Raw genomic sequence first — 18,753 nt, 5'->3', positions numbered from 1 at the left:
TCCAGAAACACATGGAAATGGACCAATGTCCTCTGTCTTTGCTGTGCCTTTATATAAAAAAGTTAATTAAACCTTGGAAAAGCTTTTAGAGTTTCACACACTGTGATACATACTAATAGTACATTAATAACTTTAACCAAATCATCTTTACATTTACATTAAGATCACTAGCAAAATATATAAATTAAGCTGGATACACAAGGAAGATTTCTGCTAGTTTCAAAAAGATCAGAATGGATTAATTATCTTAAGGAAGATCATTGCATTTCTGACTTTAAATAACTGCATACAGGTCATTTATATACTGTAATTCCTTCTAAAAAATTTTATTTGAAACAGGAGAAAAAAATTAACCAATGTTAGTACAGTGTATTCAGGGCATTTCTAAACAAAGTAGGATTTCAGATGCACAGGAATAGAAATGAAAACAAATCTAATAAAGCCTTGGAAATTACTAAACTATTACTGAATATTGTCCAACAGAAAGTAAAAAAAAAGTATCCAGTACAAAAGCTGAAACCCTGCATAAAATTACCTTGTTTTTGTCAAAAGCAAGGCATGCCATAAGATCATTAATTATCCTTGTGAGATTATTGATGATTGAATAGTTGCTTAAAACATCCGACATATCTGGAATATCTGAAAATTTCTGGAGAAGATTATGTAGACTTATTGAAAATTCAGGCACCATCAAATGCAACCAACAGTGACTAGGCTGTCAGGGGATAAAAAGAGAAACAGATGTACATTAAATATCAGACATTTGTAAAAACTGGGTAAACATCTCAATGTGTAAAAGTAAATTAGACTGTTCTTTCCAATTTAAACTATCTCAAAAGTACAAATTACAATTCTTCTTCTTTAATGTGACCAATTTTCTCTTCATTACTTTTGGTAATATTTCTTTGGTAATATTCTGACTGATACTGATATATATATGGTTATTTGTTAAATGCCATCCCTTCATTAAATTCTCAATGAATGCCAAGTGTCAGTGTGTTGAGCACTTGAGCCTTGGAACGTTGCTATGAACCCTAGTCCATGCTTTCATTAACCTATTTGTTTTCTTTTCAATTCCTACTGCCTTAACAATTCTTTAAATATCAGTTTTCATTTATTGCTGTTACCTTACATGACTCAGTTGACCCCAAAGATCCCTGATTTAAATTTCTTTTCAGAAGGGATTCCATAAAAATTTTGCATGAAGTCCCTGTGTGCTTTTATCCACCTTTAAACTTTTTAGCTGAGTTAATGTTAATTCTTTCTCTTCAGCTTTTTCGCTAAATGTCATTACTGGGAGCAGTTTCTAGATCTAAAAGCCTTTCTTCTTCCTGAATCTTTGATAACAAAAGTGTTTTGCACAGCCTGTCATTGTATACACTAACACCTATACAATTAGTTTGCAGACAAAGTTTATACAGCTGTTCACATGACTGAAACCTGATAATTCATCTTGCTGTTTTAGAGGAAGTCATTAACTTCTTTTACTTATATATATATATATATAACATATATAACAGTAGTCAAATAGAGGAAAAGGTCACGCAGCCCAGGAAAATTCCTAACATGGCATGATCAGCAAAAATACATGTAATGCATAAGTCAGAACTGCAATTTGTACCTGTAAATACCTTCCCAATAAAAGCTAATTTTTTAATGGCAAATGTTATGAGAATTTATTCCATATATAACAGTATTTTTCCAATATTGAAAATGTCTCCTTAAAGACTTCCAGATACAAAGATCTTGGCCCAACAAACCCAAAGTACTCTCAGTATCACTAAACCAGTTTCCAATTGTTGCGCAGTGGATAGGCAGGGCCCACTGAATCCACCTTCAGCAACACACAGCAAATGTTTGGCAATGTACACACTTCTAGGCTTAATCTCATTTACTCAATTTCTTCAACAAACCTGCATACGGATTATTTTTTTAAAAAAGACCGAAATCCACAGATGTTGTTCTGCTTTGATGTGTAAATGTTTCTGACAAGAAAAAATATACACTTCACATTTCTGAAGACTAATCAGACTATTAGGCTTCCAGGCTTAGAGAACCAAATGTAAATACATTGTTCAGCTCCATCTGAATTTCCACTTCTGTGTACAACTCTTTCACACAATGATAACCTGTGGCAAGTAAGTGATATAACCTTTTGCAATTATCTCAACAATGACTTCAAAAAGAAAGAAACAAAAAGCAAAATGGATAGCATTTGACTCGAGTCTGCTTCCCCTTTTTCCTTTGAGGACAGTAAGGTGAGGGGGGAGGCAGAAGCAAATAAATCAGAGAAAGTTTGTTGAATCATATTCTGTTCAAGCAACGTATGTTGTGCCATGTCCCACTGCCCCCATGAGACAGGCAACGCGTTTTCTTTCCTCTGCTTTGGGGTGGGAACACTGACACAGAACTAACTACTGTGCTTCCCTGAACTGGAAACCTTGAAAACCTTTTCCTTTGAGGTTTTGTGGGTGAGCATTATCCTCTGGCACGGACTAGCATAAGCTTGCTGCTTCTTCTAGTGAGCATTTGGCAATTCCAGCAGGGAGTCTATTTTGTTGCTCCTGTGGTTTAGCATGCGTGTGGGAGTCTCCTCTAACTGAACTGTTCTGACCTACAAAGCTGTATTTCACAAAAGCTCTAAGTTCTCTTTTCAGTAATGTCAAGCTGTGCAATCACTTGCTATGTCAATACCTACCAAAAACATGGATAAAACTGCTCTAATTGAAAAATATGACGTTATTTGCAAAGAGAAAAGGAGGCTTGACTCTGATATTTTGTGTAAACTTTGACCAAGATTTACACTTTAGGGCAATTGCAAATGTGATTTCCCTTGTACTTCAGGGTAGCTCTCATTTGGCTTTTACTTTCTACATCTCTGTAGAAGTTTAAATGTTATCTCCTCTTCTGAATTCAGCCCTTTGCTGTCATCTCTGCCTTTTAACCTTCAGGTTTCACTACACAGTTTATTCTATACAAGACTACTTTTAAAGCCACTCAGTTGCCTTGAGCTAGTGCATAATGCAACAACCCTTTTGTTTAATGGATGGGTCAGTCTGTTCCTGTTACATGCACTACACTGGCTTCCCATCTGCTTTGTGTTCACCCTGCCTTCCTACCTTTAGTCATCTACATTTGGGACTTGCTACCTTGAGTACACTTCCCACTTAATGCATGCGCTGAAGATTAAAATCTATTAAAAAAAATTGCAGAGCACCATTTCAATCCCTTCAGAGTTGAGCAAAAGGCATTTACTTTAGGCCAAGTCATGGGTTTCCCAGCTTGCATGGACCAGAGTAAAGCCTACTTATCCCTTGCTGTGGTATGCATAACACAGCCTCAAATTCCCAGAGAAGAATTTGGCCAAGTGGGATCCGAATACTGCTGAGTACCTTCTCCTGTGAAGGCATGTGGCCGAGAGCTGCACCTGTCATTACCATGACTGAAAGTGCTGTGCAAAGGGAATGTGGAAGTCTCAGCTCTGAACTTCTCCCTTTTTATTTCTTGGCTGCTTGCTGTAAATGTAAACTGGATCTAAATTTCTGGACATGATGCACCAAGATGACAAAGCACTGAAAAGAATGGAAAAGAATCTGCATACTGGCAGTCAAAACCGAACCACGGAGAGAGGCAGGAGTGAGAACAACCAGGACTCATTGCTCAAGCAGGTTCCCTGGCCTTCTTCATCTGCCAACACCCCCAGGAGAGCAGTGGAGGGAATGGCCTCAATCCAGCCCAACAGCTAATGGGCTGGAAGCTGGGGAAACAGCACTCAAGCTACAGCCATCCTCCACAGGTGTGAATGTCATCACATCAGACAGCAAGACCAGTGAATTTCAAAAAGCCCAGCAGTCAAAGGATGGTGGCAGCCAATCTTGCTTCCTTTTTCTCTAAATATTGGACATTCTAAGAAATGGAAAATTTTCTATTAGTTTTATTTATATAGGACCTAGTACCTGACTTCATAGCATTTATTCTGCAGTTTTCCTGTCGAAAGAACCAACTTTAAACTGGGTTTTTCCAAAGTACTCTAAGTTTTAGTGAAAACCTCAAGCTTCCAGCAAAACTCTTAAAAACACTGTTACATCTGACATAACCCTTCATAACCTCACAACTCAGTGCCCTTCACTATCCTGCACCCTCCTTTTCCTCCTCCCATCTTCTTGTTATTCAGGGTTGAATGTTGCTTCTGGCATAATTTTCCAATATCAGTAGGGAATATTGCTAGATTTGCTACATTGTGGTAGGGTAGGGCACATTTTCATACGTTTATCACATACAAATTGGATTTTTACAGTGAAAACTTTGCACAGACACAAAACCAGCTTCTTAAATCCAGCAGATATTTTTCAGCTACTGATTTGTACAATTTCAGCTACTGTATTTGTACAATGATTAATTCTTAAGACAGGCGCAGAGTTGTTCAGTTTAACTGACAAAATCACGAGTTTCTTACTTTTCTCCTTGCCTTAAAACAATATAGCATTCAATATAATTTGTACTTTCAACTTGCTTCCTTTCCTCCTTTTTATTGCAATGTATGCAACAACCAAGTTTCCAATACGAAACTTCAAAATGTTTTTTGCTAAACTGAGAAAAAACAAAAAATATGTAACAGATTGATCAATAAAATAATACAATTTTAAAATAAAAATGTTATATAATTTTAAGATGTATAGATTATGCTTATTTGAAAGTACCACTATGTATTAAATATGGGATTATAAAGAAAGAATAACACAAAGTATGTTTGAAATTCTACTGGTTTATTTAGTTACCGACACCACCATTTGCTCAGCTTGGGGCTCTCTTTACTGGCTACTTAGTATTTCTTGTGCTCTACTGGCATTTCCACTGGCTGAAACAAGGACTTCTAGAGTATGTTCCAAAGTACAATTACTGAGAACCTATTTCTTTAAGAAAGTAATATTTTTCAACTGACACAATGAAATAATATTGACAAAATACTAACACAAGGAAAATTTGACTTTTCACAAAAAAAAAAGTTAAAAAAATTAATATGAAGAAAAAGAGTTTCCTAGAATCCCTGTAATTATAAAAGTTTTAAGGGACTGGGAATTGCTCGACATTTCTATTAAATAAATACTTGGGAACCATATGAAAAGTGAAATAAACATTATTTAACTGCAACTTGCTAAAACATAGGACTAGGTACAGAATGTTACAGCCCAGCCATTACTGGTTCCAGTGGGCTGTTTTATTGGGAATAACTCTGAAGTGGTTGTACATACCAGACTATCCATCTTCGGGACATATTTAAGGGTTATCATATAATCATTTGGGAGATTTCCAACCTAAATAATAAAAACAGATAATAAAAATGTTATTACTTACTACACAAAGTAAGACTTTATTTCCATTACTGCATTCAACAAAATCTACCAAATATCAACACAAACTTTCAGTAAATTACCAGGTGCAGGCAAAAATGTTTACTTACATGCTTACTCTCCTGTGGAACTGCTACTGACACTTATTTATTCACAAGTGAATCACCTTTCCACAGCTCTGCAATATGCCCAGATCTCATCTGATCATGGTCAGTGCTACTGCTTCCCAGCAAAGTTAAAGTCAACAATGGGTTGAGAAGAAGTGATCTGATGTTCTTCCTTACTGCAGAAATTCCACTGCCCTTCTGTCTTTTAATGCCTTGAAGTGTTTACATGACAACTTCTACTATAGACAATAGAGGACCCAGAAGTATCTTGCCCTTTTTCCTTCAAATAGCATCCAACTTCAACATCCATCTGAACCTAAATACTTGCCTGCCTTGTGCTTAGTTATGTACCAGGTCAGAAAAACAACATTAACTTTGGAGTTGTGCTTCTTAGTAATGATGAGCAATATCGTTATATCACAGCAATGTCCTGGGGCAAAGGAGAGCTTCCACACACGTAAGATGCAGCTCTGCAGAAGGGGGCGAGCATGAAGCGTGCTGCAGCAAAGACAAGGAGTGGAAGAAGGGTTCCCACTGAATTATCCTATACAATCTACCACAGATGGGTTCCAATGCTACTGTGAGACATAGCTGAACATCTGGGCAATGTGCTAGGTTGGGAGATGAACAGGCCAACAGTCACTGGACGGCCACAAATCCACAGTTTTTTGAAATATTTTTTCAAAAGCATCATAATATGACACTTAATAATACAACAAACCTATCTTCTATCAATAAAAGTGTCAATTGATACTTCTTATCCTGGTTTGAAATCCACATAGTCAAAAACAATATGCACAGATGTAGCTCCTTTGGTGCAAAAACATTTCTACTTCAGGTTAAAGATCATTCTGTTATGGCTGCTTTTGATTCTGCTGCTATAGCAACCAGCCCAGGGATTTCTTTTCCTCCTGAGCAGTTTTTAGGTAGTATTTTGTTTGGCAAAACATAATGTTTTATTTCTTAATTAAAAGTTTGTTTCAATTAAAAATTAAACCAGTTATTCAAAAACATTATGGTTCTAGAAATGATCAAGGGCAATGCTTATATACAGCTAAAGACAAGTGAATTCCGGATATTTTTTAATTTATGTGGGCTAAGATACAATTTTTCAGCTCAATGACATCTACTATTCTCCTGCAGCTTTAGAACAGTTTCTGTATAAATGACCCTTAAAAATTCCCTCCCATAAACCAGTTTTGTTTCTTCTTTTATTCTTGTTTTATTTTTATACCTACACATTCCCAAAGCAGAAGCACCACTAAAATTCTCTGCATTAATTTCTATTTACCTGGCATTTTGGTGAGTTGATTCAAGATGCTATAAATACTGAAAAATATTTCAACACATTTGTTCTTTCTTTAGAGCATCAGATTTATTCTAAATCCTCATCCAAATTTTTTTGTCCGTTATTCCTTTCTTTAAAACATCACGGCATCACAGCATATGAATTCAGTATTTTTTCTAGCTTCCTTTGCATGCCTAGAGAGGTAGGATTAGCAGCACTTTAAGCAGTGCAGATGGTGAAGATGCTACTCTACGTGCAAAGTTTCCCATACTCACTCTAGAGGGACTCCACACTTAGCAATGCCAGCAAAACCACTGTTCTTTAAGAAAGGTCACTGGAAGATTAAATTTGTTCCATATAAATGCACACTACAAGAATTGACATGCATTATGTATACAATCTACTTTCCTGGCACCAGAGCCTCTCAAGCACTTTTCACGCACAGTTAAAAAAATTTAAGTGCCCAAGAGCCCTTGCACCTTCTCAATCAGAGCTGGAGCAAACAGCTCAGCCGCAGATATTCCTCTCCTTGACAGACTGTGAATCAGATAAGATATTTTTGAATTTACTACTAAAAATGAAGATCACTGGGAGGAGGGTGTCAAAGACAAAATGCATGCACTGCCTCAAGACGAAAGCTGTTAAAGTTTTGTTGACTGAAGTCCACGTGTCAGATGCTGTGCTGGTAAACGATGGATCTCAGTCAAAGTGAGGGACTTACATTCGTATTGCACTTGGACTTCCCAATTCACACACAGAAAATAGGGTAAAGCCCCTGATGTAAGAGTGAAAGATATGTCTGTACTAGGTCTGCATTTTGTACACCCTTGCTTTGCTGAAATGAATCTTGAAATTTTGTTGAACACTAACCACCAAGACTGATCCAAACGCAACCACTGGATTTTCATCTGCTCAAATGATCCTGAAAGGAATGAATGGATTCTGCACACCCACTCTCTGAAGGGTGCCTGACTGCTGTGCCTTCCGACAAGGAGCAGATGACAAGGTGGCTCTGACCTGCCTAAGCAAAAGTATTTGGAAAAGAACTGTCTCTTGAAGCCACCTGAGTCCTGGAATGGCTTTTTTATTAGTTCCCCATCTTAGCTCCATGAGTACAGTGATAAATCTGAGGGGCCACAAAACACCTGCCTGCACAACTTACCTTGGTTTAAACAGAAGTAACAGTTTTGTAACATTATTACAGAGAATGTCAACTGATAATCTTGCCAAGCAACGTTTGGAACCAAAAGCATTGATTTGCTATTAAAATGTCATTAAATTTTTCTCTGATTTAGTGGCTGTGTGTGATTGCAGATATCCTAACAGGCTGAGAAGAGTTGAAGAGCAGGGAATCTAGCTCTTTAAAGAATCTTTAAATCCATATAAAACCAACAGTAAGTGCTATATTCCCAGTTGTAACAAAATCTTAAACTGGGGAATGTAAGATTACTTTTGACATAGAGAGGTCTGAATATCTAATACATCACTGTTAACATTGCATAGCCCAAACATGTTTTAAAAAATGTTCATGGTCACATAGATGTGGAGATGAAAAAAGGATATAAAAGTAATTTGGATTCCATAAACTACTCTTTCATTGTAACAGCAGACATGAGAGATGACCTATTTGCAGTCATATCCATTGAAATGAGGCCTACTGCTCTTGAAAATTTCTTTTATTGTGATTTTAATGAAAATTATAAGGAGACAAGCATGGATATAATTTTTATACACATACAAAAGATAAAGTATGCTAACAGAATAAAATTACCATTTTCCATTGTCAGTGTTTTCTTTTTTACTCTGAAGCATATGATGGGAAAAAACACACTTTCCTTTTGGATATAATTTCTACCTTGAATTTCTCTCTATATATTTCCCTTTTCCGATTCTTTTCACAGATTAATAGAATGGTTTGAGTTGGAAGGGACCTTACAGACAGTCTGGTTCCAACTCCCTACCATGGACAGGGTCATCTTCCACTACACTGGGTTGCTCAGAGCCCCATTCAACTTTGTCCTGACGCTTTTCCAGGAAAGAGCCACCCACCACTTCTCTGGGCAACCTGCTCCAGTGCCTCACCACCCTCACAGTAAAGAATTTCTTGCTTACATTGAATCTAAATTTCTCCTCTTTCAGTTTAAAGCCATTCTCCATTGTCCTAGCACTACATGCCCTTGTCAAAAGTCCCTCTCTAGCTCTTTCTCACTGCTTCCCTGGCCTCTTTTCCTTCAGGAGATTCCACAGTCTATCCCTCATCTCTGCAATCCACTCTATTTCATCTGCTAATGAAGCAGTTAATAAAATCCTCATCATTTGGCATAAGACAACATGCTAACAATTTCCGTTCACACTTTTTACAGTCATAGTGGCAGATTATTTGCAACATAACAACTCTGGATCATTTTTTATAACCCCTTCACTCAGGAGAGTTAAATCCATTTAAAAATAAAAATCAAACGTGGCAGAGAGTGTAAAGTACATATTTACAGCAAAGATGTAATGTGAAAGCAAAGTATTTGACAGCATGTCTCCAGCAAAGAACTGGTCAGTAAATCCTGACTATTATTTTGGGTTTCCTACATTAAAAGAAGAAAATTAAAAAGAAGAAAATTGCTTTAGAGAAGTAGTTCATGGAAAAAGAGGCATTTTAGATTTTGCTAATGAACAAAACAAAAGTATGTAGGTATATTCTGTACATACTGCACAGCTCAGTGAAAATTCTATTTATATGTAGGTTTTGATGTTCATATTTAACAAACATATATAACGAACTGATTTCTAATTCTTATGCAAAATCAAATGTACAATTACAGAGATGCAGTTTTCTGCTGACTTACTGTGCTGAAAAGAACAATGGGGACAGACTTTATTGATAGGTACTGCAATTACAGTTTCATAATATGGAACATTTGCTCATCAAGGAATGTGCTTCCCTCCAGACATCTTCATTACAAAAGAAGCAGGAGGTCACGTGGTGAGTAGTGCAGAATGAATGCTCTCTAAATACTTTCATTCTCTATTGGTATGAAATTATGCTCTTTTGAACTTCTCACCATAAAAAAAAAAAGATTGTTCAATTGTTCTTTGCTTCTTAAGAGCATTTTACTTAGGATATATTCTTCATATGACAAAATTACATTACCTAGATGAGAATAAATTTAATCCTACAAAGTATACAAGTCATTTTTTCTACTAAGAGATACCAGTCTGGTTTGGACTTACATTGACCAATGGTCAGAAACCTTATAGTTATTGAATTTCTTTCCACTTCTTTATTCTGGTGTGAGTCTAGCATGGTGCTAGTGAAAATCCAGATTAAGAGCACTGAAAACAAGTTACAGCACACATCTCTCCTCAATTTAATACTCAAAACAAAGTTGATTAGGCAAATGACCCACATTTTCAGGCACTGCACAGCATGCCTTACTAATTCTCCAATAGCTTAGGCTTAATAGACATCTAATGTCTATATTCACTCAGGGTCTTGACTGAGGCATGTTCTCATATCCCTATAGTACAATTAAGTTGAGCAGAACACAGCCACAGTCACGCTCAGGAGTTTTCTAAAGTGATGTAGAGGGTTTACAGTACCAGTTGACAGCAAGCCCAGTACCAAATAAATGCGGACTGGACAGGGAATTGTGGCACTGTTTAGCAAGCTGTAGGTGCACTGCAGTACAAGTGTGTGTGTGGGGTGGGGGAAAGCATACTGGGGGAAAAGCCAAATGAGGGACGTGGATTCATACTGCAAAGAATTTCAGCATGAGATAGGAAGAGGATGGGCATCTGCCTGGATCATCAAGGAGCATTTTCCCTGCAACCACAAACAGTGTAACAGATACCATGGAAAATAATGAGGAGAAGCTGAGGGCAAACTCAGCATGTGTTATGACAACACAGGCAGTGTTAATAGTACCTTTGAAGATAAACCCAAGAAGCTTGCCATTGATAGTGGAAAAAAAAAAAGAGGAACAGCTTGAAGGAAATAAGTAGAGGAGAATGGGTCAGAGCAGCATGTGTACAGACAGAAGAGCAAAATTACAGAAGCTGAAGATAGAAAAAGATTTTTCATAGACTGGATTTTTATCCACCAAGAATTTGGAAGAAAAATGTACTTGTTTGTCCAGAGAACTACAAGAAAAAGTTTTCTCCTATTATGACAAGAAAAACAATGAATGTTTTAGAAGTGAACTTTGAAGGGTCTGTGAAACATCAAGAGCCAAATCAGACACCTTTGCTGAAGACCTGAATGGCTGGGGAGACATGGTGATGCAACTTTACAGTGAGGAGAAATAGCCCAGGACAGACTAATATTTTGGGGAGATGAAAGAGATCATACTCTGCCTCTGAGGAGGATTCATGCCAAACTGAAGCTAGGCTCTAGACCAATTATGCTTGATAATTTGTGATGAGAAAGGAGGAAGAGAGTGCAATATCCTTAAGAGATGGGATTTGTGCACTACCGCTGAACAGATAGTTTGTTGTACACAGAGATGGGGCTATACTCACAAATGTGGACAAAAAGGGTTAAAGAACATGACAGTCTGGCTGAGAATAAAGCTTACATCACTGTGTCCAAATGTGACAGAGTTTGTGAATAACATCATAATAACTATGAGCAATAACTGTACACATAACACTTCTGTGAAATCCTCCGGGCTACAATTTGTTCTCAGTGTGAAAGAGAAGGATATTTATTAAAGACCCTATGTTCTACAGGCACAGATTCTTTGGATGAGTGAAGAAATAAAACTCTTACTGAGAGGCCCATAGAATCTCCAGACAAAGGGAAAGACTGTGGATGTTGTCTACCTCAATTTCAGTAAAACCCTTGATACTGTCTCCCACAGCATATTCCTGGAGAAGCTGGCAGCTCATGCTTTGGACAAGTACACCTTTCACTGGGTAAAAACTGCCTGGATGGCTGGGGCCAGAGACTGATGATGAATGGTGCCACAACAAAGTGGTGATTAGTGTTCCCCAGGGCTCATTATTGGGGTCAGCCAGTATCAGTTTATTCATTATCTTTATCTGGACAAGGAGACCAAGAGCACTCTCAGTCACTAAGCTGGGTGGCAGAGTTGATCTGCTGGAAAGTAAGAAGGCTCTGCAGGGGGAGCTGGACAGGCTCCATCAGGCAGCTGGGACCAGTTGTCTGAGGTCCAATAAAGCAAAGGGCAGGTCCTGCACTCATCACAACAACTCTACCCTGTGCTAGGGGAACAGTGGCTGCCTGGAAGAAAAGGACCTGGGGGTGCTGGTTGAGGGCTGGCTGAATATGATCCAACATGTGCCCAGGTGGCCAAGAAGGCCATTGGTACCCTGGTCTGTATCAGCAATGGTGTGGCCAGCAGGACCAGGGCAGTGATTGTCTCCCTGTACAAGCACTGGTGAAGCCAGAGCTCAAGTCCTTCGTCCAGTTCTGGGCCATTCACTGCAAGAGGAACAACAGAGGAGGGCAGCAAAGCTGGGGAGGGGTCAAGAGAGTGAGTCATACGAGGAGTGGCTAAGGGATTGGGTTGAATTTTAAAGACACACATCATCAGAATATTGCTTCTTAATTCAATGAGCATATGGTGTTTCAAAAAGCAGAAATGGTACAAAATTTTTACTTCAATTTGCAAGAGTTATAGGGTCACCTGAACCATATTTTTAAGTAATATCATTTTGGAGTCCTTTTTATAGGTACTAAGGATATAGTTCATAGAGCATAAAAAACCCTATACTTGCTACAAAGTAGTATGACCAGTCAGTATTCTCTTTAGGCTGCTCCCTCCTCATATTCACACTGTCAGCTAACAAAGTTTTGTTTTAAAAGTACTTTAAACCTCATTATGTATTTTTAAATTTTCGTTCTCAATGTCTAGTTGCCAGAATTTCAAAAGAGAATGATCAACATGCAATTTAGTCACACTAATTGAAACAAAGAGTTTTTATACTAAATTGATAGAACGAAACTTATTTTCACCTTATCCTTTTAATTCTCAAGTTACTTCATTGAAATTATTTCTGCAAATATTAACACAGACAAAACAGGAAGACAGGCTTTCCTCAAAACAATTCATGCAACTCAAAACAGAGAGAATCTATGTTTTGCATCTGTCTGCATCTGTCTGTTATTTCTCCAACCCAAAGTATCTTTGAACTTGTTTGGAAACTTGACCTCAATTTTGCATTTGTAGGGTGATCTGAAAGATATGGGTCTAAGTCAGGAGAATGACCACACAGCATCCTCATGGAGGAGTGTCCAAAGAAGCTCAGCCCAACCCCACTCTACTCAAGCTCCACAGTAGCAGAAGAACAGGGTAACCTGGACAGTGTGATTATTCAAGCTGCTTGCACATTTTTTGTAATCTGTATTTATATGATTTTGAAATTTAAGTTATACTACAGGGAAAGTTAAAGCATTTGTTTTCAGGACACATAATTGACATAAATTTATTACTACTCCTGCACTACACAATTTCACCAGCCCTCACAGGAATTCTGTTGTTCTTGCATGCTGTCAACAGGTTTACATCAAAGCTTAATACTTTTCCAAGAGATGAAATATTATCTGGGATAAATATGCCAATACTTCAAAATTCTGCCTAAAGGGACTAATTTGAAGCACTAAACATTTAAGTAGGACTATAGAGCACACCTAGAGATTCACGCTATGTGCCAATGTGTATAAAAAGGACCAAAGAAAACAAGTTAAGAACACTGCACAGGCAGCAAATGCTAGGGGTGTTAATATAAGTGTTTGACAATAATAACACTGATGTTGCAACTTTTTTCCCACAATGAAGCCACAATTTTCAGCTAGATTCAATATGCAGATGAAGATATGCTTGCTAAGTGTTCAGTATATATTATTTCTTAGAAACCTTGGTGTTATATCCTGCACTACTGTAAAATAGCATAATTATTAACCTCAGTGGAGCTAAACACCAATTGACTTCACAAGCAGATGCTGTTTTTCAGGTTAATGCAGTGGTAAATTAAGTAACAGTTAAAACTTCCTGAAGTGAATTTAGTTTTTATATGAAGCTGTGAGTCTTTCAGACTTCAACTTCTGTGTACAGCCAGCAGAGAAACATACAACATGTGTAACCCACTCACACCCAAAGACTGCAAAACCTGTTCAATTGTTATTGCTTTGATTGCTACAATGATGTCTAATACCACACTATTTTTATGTGTGCCACTTGTCTTTCATATACCTGAGGTAAAGACTTCAGTTCAGCTCTGTTTGCTGCCAACCTGCTTCATGCAAGTCAGTAACACAAAGACAATAATCTTTCATCTGCATGGGGAACAATCTGCTCTGAAAAAATGTTTGAGGAAATAAAGATTTTTGGCAATTGTTACTGAAGTTTGGAGTCAGGAAACTACATATGTACACACACTCTATTTTGGTCAAGGTAATCTCTTCAATTAACACTGGAATTGCTTTCACTGCAAAAAAAGATTTTGTTCAAGTGACAGATGTTGATAGATTTTCTTTTAATATTGCCCTAGTTTCAATACAGATTTCCTAACTTTGCTTAGAAATGTAAGTGCCCTTAGACACTGACAATTTTTTTTAACATGAATAATGTAAAATAAAAGGTACTTACCAATTTTGCAATGTCATTCACATCATCTGTGACTGGATTCCCGCAGGAACTCTGGGCTTTGACAAGAGGATTAAGTAGGAGGAGTTGAAGACAAAAGCAAGTGATAATCCAAGTCTGTTTAGTAAAGAAGAAACAAGAAACCCCAAGTAAGCAATTGCCAAATATGAAGCAACAAGAGATTGCAGTAATGTTTTTCATATGTGCTGTCTAGAGGCAACAATACTCTTTATCCTTCATGAAGGCATACTTGTACCACCATTACAGTATCATCTTCATGGCAGGAATCCATGAAAATGCACTTAATTGATCTTTTCTGGAAGCAAACATCTTTAGAATGTTAATGGAAAACCTAGTGTTGAGCCATTAGGTTACTTGCACAGGATCATTCTTAGCTGGGTTTTTGCAAAGTTTGCAAGGAAGAGAAAGGTACAAATCTTGCAATACTCTTTATCATCAAAATACAATTGATTGTATACTTGTCATTCACTTGATAGATCTGTGGCTCTAATGTGATAAATAATAAGGAACAAAATTATACCAGAGTAGATCAAGACAAAAGGAGAAGGTTAATAATCACAGCCATTTCATTTGAGTACTTAAACTGCAAGCAAACCCACAACTGGACTCTGCCCAAGTACTGACATCTCAAGCAACAATACTGTACATCTTCTCCAAGTGACGTGCTCTGGCCTCTCAGAAGTGCCAGCTTGGCTTTGGCACTACATTCCCCTCCTAAATCCTGCTGGAAACAGCAATGCAATGTACTGACACAGGCTTGTGAGACTCACAAGAAAAGCACCAGATAACTGGCTGTGATGCACCTGGGTGTCTCCTTGGCTACACTGCCTGAACTTCCTCGCCTTCTGTTGTTCCTTGTGCTTCGCTGGTTTCCCACAGAGCCCCGTGCCAAGTTTAAGCTGCAGATCCCTAGCTCCAGAATGTTAAAGCATTTAAGTTATGGATAATCAAAAGTTGCCTCGGGTTGTGAAGCTTCTTCTGCCAGCTGACTGAAGCTGTCAGCAAAAGCCGATGATGGTGTACATTTACGGCAAGTATGGAATTTGCCTGTGCAGGCTCCTCAGCCTCCATAAGGGCAGGACTGAGATCAGGATTTGCTTTTGCACAAACTAAGACACAGCTCAGCCCCGTCTGTTCTGTGTGACAGGTAGAGAACTCCAGCTTCCACCCTCGCCTTCATGTGCTCTCCAGCCTTTCAATTTAAGAGCAAAGCAAATGAAACAACAGCGACACAATTCTCTAGGAAAGCAAGAGAAAAATCACAGATTAAAAAGATGTATCATTATAGTAATATAGAGGGCCTGAGAAAGAATGATAATAAAGATTGCTCAGGAATTTCATAAACTTGACAGAACAGTGCCAGGCACTTTATCTAAAAGAGCTGTTAAATGACAAGAGTAATCTCTTTCTTGTATCTTTTATCTCTTAAATCTTGTATATATCCTGCAAGTAAAACTGGTCGTTTGCTTTCTTAGAATACAGCTTCCTGACATATTTAGGTAAAACCAGCGTGGGCAGCTGGTAGAAAAGACAATCCAGCTTCCCCTCCTTCTGCACTGGCAGAGATGGTTTTAGTCAGTTATACCAGGCAGACAACTTCCATTTTTGTTTTCCTGTAGTACTTTTCAGCTTTCTGATCCACGTAACTGACACAGCTGAAATACTCTGTCAAAGATGAGGCAAGCCAGGGCTGCTGATTTCAGCGCAGCCTGCACTTACCTTCCCCTAAACTGTACTCTCAGACACCACAGAGAAAGAAATCAAAAGTACTCTGAGCAAAGTGCATTTACAATATGCATGTCTTTTGAGAATGTCTCTTGCTTCAACAAAACTAGTATTTAAAAATAATTTTATTTTAATATTTGTACAAATAATTACTGAGAATAATTACCAAGGTGAAGGATTGAGAATAATTAATAGTCTGTCTTACAAAATGTCTGTGTTTTAAGCTACAGAAAGCTTTGCAGTTATATATATACAAACAAAGATGCTGCTAGTTTTAGAAAGGACCTTTGAGAGCTCCTTGCAGTGTATTAGAGCTCAAAGCTGTTTAATAACTGATTTCAAGAGATCAAGAGAAACGTCTCCCTTTCCTTCATAAGCTCCAGATTCACAGAGGAAACAAAAGGTGACTTCAAGTTAACAGGCTACCTCCTCATTCACAATTTTTGGAAATAAATTGCAGTAAAAAAGGCAAGAAGTTAATGACAACTATATACTGCAACTATATTATAACTATAATGATAACTGTACTGCTTTCAAGAACAAAATCTGAGTACTTCAACCTTTGGAGCAAACCAGTGCATTGGCAGTTACAGTGGCAGGGACTTTTCCCTGGTATCTTCGTTGGAGATGGAGTTCACACCAGGAACTGACAATTTCTTTATTGGATTCCTTAGTATTGATTAGTAAGTAAAGATGGAATTTTTTACTGAACTGTGTCATGGTCATAGGATGATGTTCAGCGCAACAGTCTAATAATCAAAAAAGTAACAAAATTCTTCAACTAGAAATGTTTTTTCAGCAGATCATCTAAGTAATATTAATAAACACTGTAGTTCACTCCAAATAAAAGCAGAACTTTGATGCACCTTGTCAATTTTTGTACTTCTGAAGTTTAAAATCACTATACAGTATATAATTATGTAAATAAATAACAATACTTTTGTACATGAAGTTTAAAATCACTATACATTATATAATTATGCAAATAAATAATACTTTTTCTCCTATGTAAAAATGGATGGGATTTAAAAGCATAATAATTTTATAACTGCTATTAAAACCAAATGATTTGCAAATTTTGAGATTATTTGAGGTTTTTCTTGGTTATTTTCTCCCTGTGTCATCCAACAGGAACTAAAAAATCTTCAAAATACTGCTAGTTTCAACATGTCTATTATACAAAATCTTTTAATTATTTGCACTTACAAAATATTTACATTACGCATGCCTTCAGGCACATTATATGTAAGGACTGTACAGATGAAAGGGTTGAGCTATTTTTGTGTTATTTACTAATGACCAAACCTGCTGTTTGAGCAAAACTTGAATAGGCTGAATTAAATCAAGGACAGAACAAATGGGAACCTTAAACAATAGCTTTATAAATAGAGATGCCCGTTTTATACTTTAGTAAGCATAAATAAAAGTTACCTACACAGCACTCATCACAGATTTCCATATTTAATTAGCCCTAAGTTAACATGGGATTTTTCAAAGCTGGCCTAAGAATTTAATCACACGTCATTTATTAGCATTAAATTGAAGATATATAGCAGACTGGAGGCAGATCTGTATACCAAAGGGCCTCTTCCTATTTTTGGCTCAAAAATTATTCAATTGTCTTTAGATTCTGAAATCTCTTAAATACTGAATATTTAAGTTTGTTCAAGGGGAAAAAATAATGATGAGACTCAAAAGATAATTAAAACTAAGGATTTCAAGTACACTCATTGTTTATTCTGCAAATGATTTGCACTATTGCTTGGAAGCCATAATCTAGAGTTTCAGCAAACAGCATTTAAGAAGCTCAGCTAGTGATCCAATGTGTTGAAGACCACCCTTTCAGTTGTAAATCAACATCTTTTTTATTTATTCACTTCATTTACAATCTCAACTGTTGACAAAGGCTGCTGAGTGAGTGGTTTAGCATCTCTTTCACAGTATGCTATGAAAGATATTCAATCATGTTAATGTTCAGCTAATTCCTTAAGAGGAAAGCCGCAAGGGGAATACCACATTGCTAAATAAACCATTCTTTGGAAAGTCTGGACATTCCCAAATATCTAGTTTGTCTGATAACACTTCTAATCACAAGAAGGTTGAAGACATTAAAAAAAAGCAAATAGCAAACCACAAAAAAAGCATTAAGCACAGGGAGAGGCAGTAACTACACAGATGAACGGGTTCTCCAGTTTAAAATTTCTTGCATTCAAATCATATTAGCCTTGGAATTTTTCAGTCCAGTTTCCTGAGCAAATCACCCAATTAATCACAACCAAGCCACAGCTGAAGAAGGTTAGCTGACAATATGGAACAATGTTCACCCTAGGCTAGGCTTCCCAAATTTATATTCCACTTCTGTTAACATTGGAGTAGGAACATCTTTCAGTCTTGGCCCCTCAGACAGTGTTTACATGCTGCTTTGCTGAGACACAGCTTGTGAACTTTGCCACAGACAACCCTGGTTGGTCAATCGTGGACAGGTAACTCAATGGTCATACTTATGCCTTGAAAAACCTTTTGTGAGAAGATATAGAGAAAATGTAAATAGCAAGAAAATAGATTTCTTTGCTATTTTTTTTAAACCACAAAGCATCCAGATGCATAGAAGCATGGTAATTCTTTCTTAGGTCTATTTAGTTACCTAGCTGTGACAGAGA

The 18,753-nt window shown here is 37.3% G+C and overlaps 1 protein-coding gene across 1 annotated transcript in view; it reads right to left on the bottom strand.

Annotated features, from left to right (window-relative positions):
* KITLG (KIT ligand) overlaps positions 1–18,753 on the bottom strand; it is a 56,509-nt gene that overhangs the window by 16,506 nt on the left and 21,250 nt on the right. Inside the window, exons 2-4 of the mRNA XM_058022376.1 lie at positions 14,351–14,464; positions 5,253–5,315; positions 536–715 (exon numbers count right to left, since the gene is read on the bottom strand). Of these exons, the coding sequence (XP_057878359.1) occupies positions 536–715; positions 5,253–5,315; positions 14,351–14,464 (357 nt within the window). The remainder of the gene's footprint in view (positions 1–535; positions 716–5,252; positions 5,316–14,350; positions 14,465–18,753) is intronic.

The sequence above is a fragment of the Melospiza georgiana genome, chromosome 4 (assembly GCF_028018845.1).
Source record: "Melospiza georgiana isolate bMelGeo1 chromosome 4, bMelGeo1.pri, whole genome shotgun sequence".
Classification (NCBI taxonomy): domain Eukaryota; kingdom Metazoa; phylum Chordata; class Aves; order Passeriformes; family Passerellidae; genus Melospiza; species Melospiza georgiana.
The sequence above is the reverse complement of the archived record's forward strand: the minus strand, read 5'-3'. Positions and strand labels throughout refer to the sequence as shown.